The sequence below is a fragment of the Colias croceus genome, chromosome 7 (genome assembly GCF_905220415.1).
Source record: "Colias croceus chromosome 7, ilColCroc2.1".
Lineage (NCBI taxonomy): Eukaryota > Metazoa > Arthropoda > Insecta > Lepidoptera > Pieridae > Colias > Colias croceus.
Genome location: NC_059543.1, coordinates 5,019,451 through 5,028,675, shown reverse-complemented (window position 1 = coordinate 5,028,675; position 9,225 = coordinate 5,019,451). Strand labels below are relative to the sequence as shown.

At 34.1% G+C, this 9,225-nt stretch overlaps 1 protein-coding gene across 1 annotated transcript; it reads right to left on the bottom strand.

Annotated features, from left to right (window-relative positions):
- Nucleotides 1–522: 522 nt before the first annotated feature.
- On the bottom strand, nt 523–6,236 carry LOC123693444 (esterase FE4-like). The gene is made up of 4 exons (XM_045638541.1): nt 5,930–6,236; nt 5,640–5,837; nt 3,228–4,549; nt 523–784 (listed from the first exon to the last, which is right to left on the bottom strand). The coding sequence occupies exons 2-4, from the start codon at nt 5,787–5,789 to the stop codon at nt 571–573; spliced, it is 1,686 nt and encodes a 561-aa protein (XP_045494497.1). The 5' UTR covers nt 5,790–5,837; nt 5,930–6,236; the 3' UTR covers nt 523–570.
- Nucleotides 6,237–9,225: the final 2,989 nt, after the last annotated feature.

The window sequence follows — 9,225 nt, the reverse complement described above, 5'->3', positions numbered from 1 at the left end:
TAGAGTACATACTATGTTTGTTTGTTTTACAATTGTACTCTTGCATCAAATAGTTATGGCACATTATATACAATGTGCCATAACTATTTGATGTTATACATTACGTTGGCCACGCCAATCCTTATTTGAACCTTTACCTTATATTTATTGTTATGTGATAGAAAACAAACTTTATTCGTTATAACGTATTAAAGATTGGTAACAGTTTGTTTTTGTTGTTTTTTTAACTGTTTTAATTTTTAATATTCATCACTCAAATAGTTTATTGTTACAATTATAGTTTATATTTTACTTTCATCTCATGTTTGTTGTCCATTATGACATTATTATTTATGTGACTTTCATAGGAAGAAAAATACCTCTTTCACTAATATTTCAAAAAAAAAACAAATAATATTCGAGTTGTTTATTATAACTACATTAATAGTAATAATTTCTTCACAGAATTTCGTAAAAAACTTAATTAAATTATTGAGAAAATATAATATAAATACCATAGTATATAACATTATGTATAACAATTAACAGTTAACAAAAAAAAAATCAATAGAATATTTCTACAAAAATAAACTAAAATTTAAGGCCCATATCATTAAAATGTGTTATTATTTTTAAAATTACATGTTCTTGGTGCAATTTTTCCCAAAACATCATACGTTCGTAAAACGGGTTTCTGCCTTTCGTCAAATCAGCGCCTATGCTTAAGAAATTGAGCTTATTTTCATTTTCCACAGGATCCCACGTTATTTGCAACAAGTCATCATTGTCTGTTGGAGTTGGGTTTCTAAAAAATATTAAAATATTTTGTAATGATGTACACCAGAAGTACCTAGACCTTCTATTGAATTTTAAATCTCAAAGTTTGCTTAAGAGCTAGCGCGCAAGAGCAACTTTTGTCTCCGCAACTATTTTGTCTCTCCCATCAACTCTATGGGGAGTCGCTACGTGCGCGCACTTTCATACTAGCCCATAGAGGTAATGGCAGAGACAAAATAGTTGCCGAGACAAAAGTTGCTCTTGCGCGCTAGATCTAAAAGTACATTTCTTATTGTTTTTTTTTTACAATTGTAATTACTTTGAACATTTAAGATGCTATTGAAAGAAAACTTATCATAACAAAAAGGATCACAAATTTAAATCTATACTAATATTATAAAGCTGAAGAGTTTGTTTGTTTGATTTAACGCGCTAATCTCGAGAACTACTGGTCCGATTTGAAAAATTATTTCGGTGTTAGATAGCCCATTTATCGAGGAAGGCTATAGGCTATATTATATCATCACGCTAAGACCAACAGGAGCGGAGCAATGTGGGTGAAACCGCGGGGAACAGCTAGTCAATGATAAATGACAGAAATGTTTAATAATTTTGGACGTATTTTGGATGAGGATAAGAGCTTTGGTGGACTGTAAAAATTGAGATATATAATATATTATATCCCATACTAGAATTTCCTACGTAAGATTATTTAATTCTAAGTACATATGTATTTATTACTTTACTTTTACTAGAGTTCATTTCTAGACCCACTTCCCTGCCTCTGTCTGCTAAAGTTTGTATCATAGATTCCAGTAGTAGCTAAAGTAATGACGAATTCAACACCCATAGACATAACCATCAATGGACAAAAACTTGAATACGTAGAGAAATATGTGTATCTCGGCCAGATTATATCACCTTATGATCAAATGTCCAAAGAAATAGACAAAAGAATTGCAACAGGATGGAAGAAATACTGGGCCATGAAAGAAATCATGAAAAGGAAGTCTCTGGGAATTAATATCAAGAAGAAAACATTTGATACCTGCATCCTACCCTGTATAACATACGGCTGCGAAACCTGGGCTCTAACTAAACGCCATAGGGATAAACTAGCAAGTTGTCAAAGAGGTATGGAAAGGAGCATGCTGGGTCTGAAACTAAAAGACAAAGTTAACAGTACAGACATCAGACATAAAACAAAATTAACAGACATCCTTAAAAGCATAGACCAATTAATGGAGATGGACTGGACATATACTCCGCTGCAAAAAAGAAAAATGGAGCAAACAGGTGTCTCTCTGGTACCCTAGGGATGGAGTAAGGAGCTGGGGCCGCAAAGCTAGGAGATGGGAGGACGAATTAAAAATGACCGCAGGGCCCTTTTGGACAAGAGTGGCAGCAGACAGAGCACAATGGAAAGAGTTGGAGGAGGCCTTTGCCGTAAGGCATACCGAAATCAGAGATATTTTATAGTGAAATTTTGTTTTTAGTTTTAAGTAATTTTATGTTTATATATGTCAACTTTTTTCGAAAATAAAGGCTTTATTATTACCTATGTATTTAACAAACATCACTATGTAAAATCATTGTCATAATTATTCAATAAAATAAATGCTAAACTTATGAAAACACAAAAAAAAAACATATGTTTATTAATTTTGTCATCATGAGTTGCAGTATTTAAAAGTTGATAACAACTAAAGCTAAAAGTTGACGAAATTTATGATAAAATTGTTTAGTTACTTTTACATTTATTTTAAACATAGTCTTAATTGCTAGATGCTTTGATATCCATCAAAGTTGAATATTATGTAGGTATTCCACAATTCACATGCATAAATACAATACTACCACAGATAATCTATACTAATATTATAAAGCTGAAGAGTTTGTTTGTTTGAACGCGCTAATCTCGGGAACTACTGGTCCGATTTGAAAAATTTTTTCGGTGTTGAATAGCCCATCTATCGAGGAAGGTTATCCATACTTAATATTATAGATGCGAAAGTAACTCTGTCTGTCTGTCTGTTACTCAATCACGCCTAAACTACTGAACCAATTTGCATGAAATTTGGTATGGAGATATTTTGATACCCGAGAAAGGACATAGGCTACCTTTTATTGCGAAATATGTACCACGGGCGAAGCCGGGGCGGACCACTAGTAGGCTATATATCATCACGCTACGACCAACAGGGATTGGGCGACGGGGGTAAAACCGCGCGGGGCAGCTAGTATTACATAATACTATACTATCACTACATAATATAAAACAAAGTCGCTTTCTCTGTCCCTATGTCCCTTGTAGGCTTAAATCTTTAAAACTACGCAACGAATTTTGATGCGGTTTTTTTAATAGTGATTCAAGAGGAAGGTTTTAGTAAGTATTTAATTTATTAGGTTTGAGACAAAGCGGGTGAAGCCGCGGGTTCTAAGGTAGTTAAATAATAATCTAAATAACTTACCCATATTTAGCAAAATTCGTCCACATTTTAATAACTCTGTTCCTTGTTGTGATTGAGTCACGGCTTCCTTTATAGTATTGAGGTGATGATGATGACTCAGGTGAACCTGATTTTATTCTGAAAAGAAATGGTAATTCGCCTGCATGTCCTATAGAATTAAAGAAGTCTAATATCTTGGGCACATACCACTCTCCACCGTAATGAACTACATAGTAATAAATGTTGCATTCAGGAGCAACCTGACTGTGTATCCTTATAGTTTTGTCCATGTAATATAGAAAATAATAATCCGTAAGAAATTGCAAATATTGTTTCCGTGTGAGTTCATTGAGACTCTCAGCACCTTCAAAGTAGAATGATAGTATTTGTTGTCCAATTTTTTTGGAAATATCACAGTTCACATTTGACAATGTTTTTGGAACTAATAAACTTACATTCTTATTAAACTTTTCATAGTCTTCATAAAAACCTGCCTTCATATATTGTAAAACAGATGCTTCAATATTATTGCTTCCTATAATCAGAGGTACTTTATTGAATTTGCCAGATTTTAAAATGATAGCAGGGCTCTTGCTAAGAAAAACACACTGGCCTTCAAAGTCATTTTCTATACAAGGCTTGAAGATGGAGTCAAATGTATCATTTTCTAATCTTTCGCCCGCTTTAAAACATGAACCATATGCTTTAATTAGTTCTTCGGCTGGGATGGTACGCATCTCTTCCACAATTTCTATTTTGTCTGTTTTTGTAATGTTCAATTGTTTAGCTAACTCTACTACACCTTCTGCAGGATTCCTTCCTAATGACCATCCATTCAAGGCACTAGAACTTTGTATAATAGCTTTGTGGAATAAGCCTTCCGCCATAGGCGAAAGCATCAATAAATGTACAATGGCACCACCAGTACTACTTCCAAATGCTGTGACATTGTTGGGATCACCTCCAAATTTGCTAATATTCCTTTGCACCCACCTTAGAGCAAAGACTATATCCTTTAAACCACTGTTACCGGGAGCAGCAAAATCATTTACAGATAGGAAACCTAAAGGTCCTAATCTAAAGCCGCATCTGACGAACACAATATCTTGATTATTAATTAAAGTTGGATCAAGGATCTGATCGATATAAAAAATGAAATTGAAGCTTCCGATCCAAAACATAACAGGTAGTGGTACTTCAGGCGTAACATTGGGTGATGATACCTCAATGTAAAGGCAATCTTCAGAACCAACAATTTGCTCTTCCAAGTAAAAGCTCAATGGCAATGGTGCATCTTGAGTACAGTCACGTAAATCTGTCCAAGGCTTGTTGACCATTGGAGGCTGAAATATTTTCAATGTTATTTAATTTATTTCAACTTTCATAGTTATTTAATTTATTTTCTCTCTACATTAAACATTAATGGTGAATTGGCATTTGGCAATATGTCATAAAAGTACAAAACTTATACACCTGCAAATCTGCTGAATTTGTTAGGAGGCCGACAACACTTGCAAAATAATAGTTACATAAAGAAAATCACAACATCTGTAATGATATTTTAATAATTGACTGACTGGTTGGCCTAGTTGGTAGCGACCCTGCCTTTGAAACCAGATATGTGAAACATCAATGTTTAATCTGTGTCCGGGTGTTAAATCCATACTTTAATATTATAAATGCGAAAGTGTAATTCTGTCTGTCTGTTTGTTACTCAATCACGCCTAAACTACTAAACCAATTTTCATGAAATTAGGTATGGAGACATTTTGATACCCGAGAAAGGACATAGGCTACTTTTATGACGCAATCCCGGAAATCCCACGGGAACGGGAACTATGCGGGTTTTTCTTTGACTGCGCGGGCGATGCCGCGGGTGGAAAGCTAGTTTTTATATAAAAATATATTTTTAAAATAATATTATGGTCCATAATGTGAAAAATGTTCTGAAATATTTATTCATTTCATCAATCTATTAATTGTTAACAAATTTATCTAACCCATTGAGCCCCAATTGGCCCGATCGGTCCACGACACAATAGATTTTCTATTGTGTCTGTGATTCCGGGGCCTGAGTTATGTTAAAGGAACATATAATATGGTTAGTCATTTCACGTAACACTCAAAAAGATAAAGAGATTTTAATTATTTCTGGCTAGTTGTATTTATTTTTCCTTAACTATAAAATTTGCAAAGCTTACACAAGCAGAACAATGGTAGGTGTAGGGAGCTAGTAACTAATAAATCCTAGTAAAAACTAATGAGCCAACTATATATTATATCTTTTGAGAAATAAATGTCTTTTACCATATATATGTATTTTGTAGTAAGTGTTTATTTAGAGACACCCATATTTAATAAGCATATAGTTAAGGTACATATTTGGTTACCGAACTTATTGGCACTAGTTTTTATCAAGCAGTAATAAATTACCAGAAATCTGAGACGTCCCAATGGTGGTTCTGCATATGGTATGCTTTTGAATTTGTAATATGTCCCTTCATCACTTTTGTCAATATATCCACATATAGGACCCTCTTGTGTCTCTATTATATACTTAGATTCTTCAGGCAAGTTATCCATTTTGCATTTATGTTAACTTTTCATTATCACTTCAACTATCAGGTTACACTAAAATGTAAAAAAAATACTAAATAAAGCTCAATTACGTATTTGTTTTGTAAGAATACATGATATCTCTATTACTTATAGTTAAACCTTACCTCTTTTTTGATTATGAATCAAATAATTTTTATTCTTTTATCATATCTTATCTTATGTTTAGTCTAAACTTATTAATTATATCACAGAGCAAGTAATATAGTAATTATATTATCATGTTTCACACATAGAGCTAATTCAAAACACTTCAAACATCAAAAGTAATTTTTTTTTTCTATCACAGTGACACAGACACACACTACACAGTCCAGACTCCACAGAGTAGGTAATTATTTCAGAAATTTCAAATAATTACGTTGTGACGTGACCAGAGCTTGTGATAAATCTGTGCGTATGTTGTGGCCAAGAAGCAGTTGTGGGCGTTGTGGCGTATGTCCTTGAATTAAATTGTACTCTGTGCCCTTTGCTTTGTACCACAGTTAGATAAACATTATATTTGGATGTCTGTGCTTTGTACATACGCGATGTAGTACGGTACATACCTACTTAGTGGGTGAAGTGAAGACTTCTAGCCAGTCATAATAATGTACTCTGTGCTTCTCTCGGAGCAATTAACTAGCTTGTTAATTGCTCCGAGGTGCTTCTAGTGTGAGACCCATTTGTAAAAAAGTCGTCAATTAACGATTTTCGTCGGACTCACCTCCGCCATACGGACTACTGATAGTGATACCCACTTAATCGGCATATTTTTCTGAACACAAAAAGTGCGGTAGTCACTTCCTAGGGGTATGGAGGGGGTAGCTATGAGGTAGCGAAGATGACCGTCGGGCCATCCTATTGTGCGGTATATCTAGATAACCACCTACTGGGCCGATTTACAAAGAGTGTCAATTGAGAGAAAATTAAATAAACATTATTTGATTCCTAAGATTCATTAATGTTAAACTAGTACCAACTGAAATATCTTCAAAAAACAACATTTTATGAAATATACAGGATGTCCCACTGTTGGTATACTAAGCTCAAAGGAGTTTATAGTTTTGCATAGGCTGAGTACGTAAAAAATACTTATAAAACTCCAAACGTAGTTTTTTTTCAAATAGATGAGGTGTACACATAGAGTACACACCTAGTCAAGAAACCCGCCCAACTTTGCTACCAGCACGTGACCTTAAAGGCGTGATTAAACGACGCGGGCTAGCCCGCTGCCCGATCCTACGCGAGGTCTTTCGATGAAATTGACTTTACTGATGAAGTAATGGGCAACAGTCTGTTGTCCTCAACCTTTCAGCTAGATTCTATGGGTTCAGGTAGCGTGGGATTTGCTACGTTTGCATACTGCCAATAAAATTCCTGGTATGTGGCTCTTAGTGTATGCAGGCGAAACGCAAATCGTTGAGGTTATCTAACACAAGAATCAGATAACCTCAACGACTGATAAAAACTAAAACTGGTTTTATAACTGACTTATTCTGCCTGTTAGATGGAAAAGATTCATACACTCAACTGAAATCAAAGCCTGTCTATCCGATTTTCTATCAAAATAAATAGGCATTCATCAGAACTTTTAAAAAAAGAATTAGAGAGCAGCAATGTTCCAGAACATCATAAAACTTGATAAATTACCCCCTAATCCCTATATAACAAGCGTCTCACCTGCATGTGCTGAGACTGCTGAGAGCCACCTTTCAGGCATATTATTGGCAGAGAATGCACACGTAGCAAGACCCATGCTTCCTGAACCCATAGACTAGCTGAAAGGTTGAGGACAACAAACTGTTGTCAATGTATCGAAGTGATATGATATCGTTGTGTTATAAATGTTTTAACCAGATTTATTATGTAGAAGATATTGATCAAAACAATGGCGATGATAATTAGATAAAAAAGATCTACGAAGCCGACGACGAAGACGACCACAAACAAAATTTTCATCCAGTCGCAATTTAACAAAATTGTGAAAAACACACTTATAAATAAAATATTAAAATTTCGTGTCGTTCTGATGATTGCAATTTTAAGCTAATGCATACCTAGCTTCTATCGCGCGCCTTGAGCGCGTGGACCGAATCGAGAAATTCCGTAACGAAAAAACCTCACTGCTATGCAATAGCTTTACCGCGGCAGTCCCCGAGTGCCACACGTCTTTTTTTATTAATTTTTGTCCTTGTACTTAATAAGTTTGCTAAAAAACATTATTATTATTAGCCAAGTAAAGTGCGCTGTCCTACGCTATTTATTTATGCTGATTACATTAGAAAAAACACTGAAAATACTAACTATGTAATAGTTACGTTTCTGCTCACATAAATATCAGGAAATTTAAAAAAATGAAATAAATTTGCATGTAGTTTTTATTCAGAATTATATTATTTTACACAGCTTTCCGCCAGCGGCTTCGGAGGCATAGTCAAAGAATCATAAGCATAGTTCCCGTTTCCGCGGGATTTCCAGGATAAAACCTTTGTCCTTCTTCATGTCTCAAGCTATCTCTGTTCCAAATTTGAAGTAAATCCAAACAGTACTTTTTGAGTTTAGCCCGGACATACAGAACGACAAACAAACAAAAAATAAAAATAAAACTATAATTTTGGCTTCGGTATCTATCACGCCCCAAGTATTCTTTTAAATAAATATGCAATGTACAGTTTTGACTTTCCTAGTTACGATTTTATTATATTGTTTTATGTTAAGATAATTTCAAGATGATTCATACTTCTACAACAGAGGGCGTTTATTTTCAATAGATATAACTTTGAACCTAAATACATAGGAATAAGGTTGAAATTTGTGTTGAATTTGATCATAATTCATTGTTATTTACATTTCTATGGTGACATGATGTACATTTTAAAGAAAAACGGCATAAGGTATTTCTAAAAAAAAAATTACACATGAAATTAATTAATTATTCCTTTACTAGTACAATTATTACAACTTGTAGAAGAATTTCCGCAATGGAAAAATGCTGAAACACACCAAGTTTACACATGCACGTGCCGCAACTGAACAGCGACGAACGAAATGGTGGCTTGGAAGTCACCTGAGTATGGACGTAATATTACGTGACGCATTATTTTGATCTTGCTGTAACTTCTAAAATATGAATCATTTAATTTGCATATAATTAAAAAGGCAGTAAAAATTTTCATGAAATCATTTTCGTCAAGCTGACTAACGTATTTAAAATGATTGATTCCTATGAAAGATCGTCAGAGATTGCTCGTATGATGGGTCTTTACTTAGTTTACTATTTTATAGGCAAAGACGTTTCTTGCATTCCGTCACGTCGGTAAACATGTTTTTACAAACATTATAAACTGCATTTTCAACTAAAATGTTTAACGTCTATTATGTTGTTGTTGTATTGATTTAAGTTTTTTAGCATAGCAAAGTA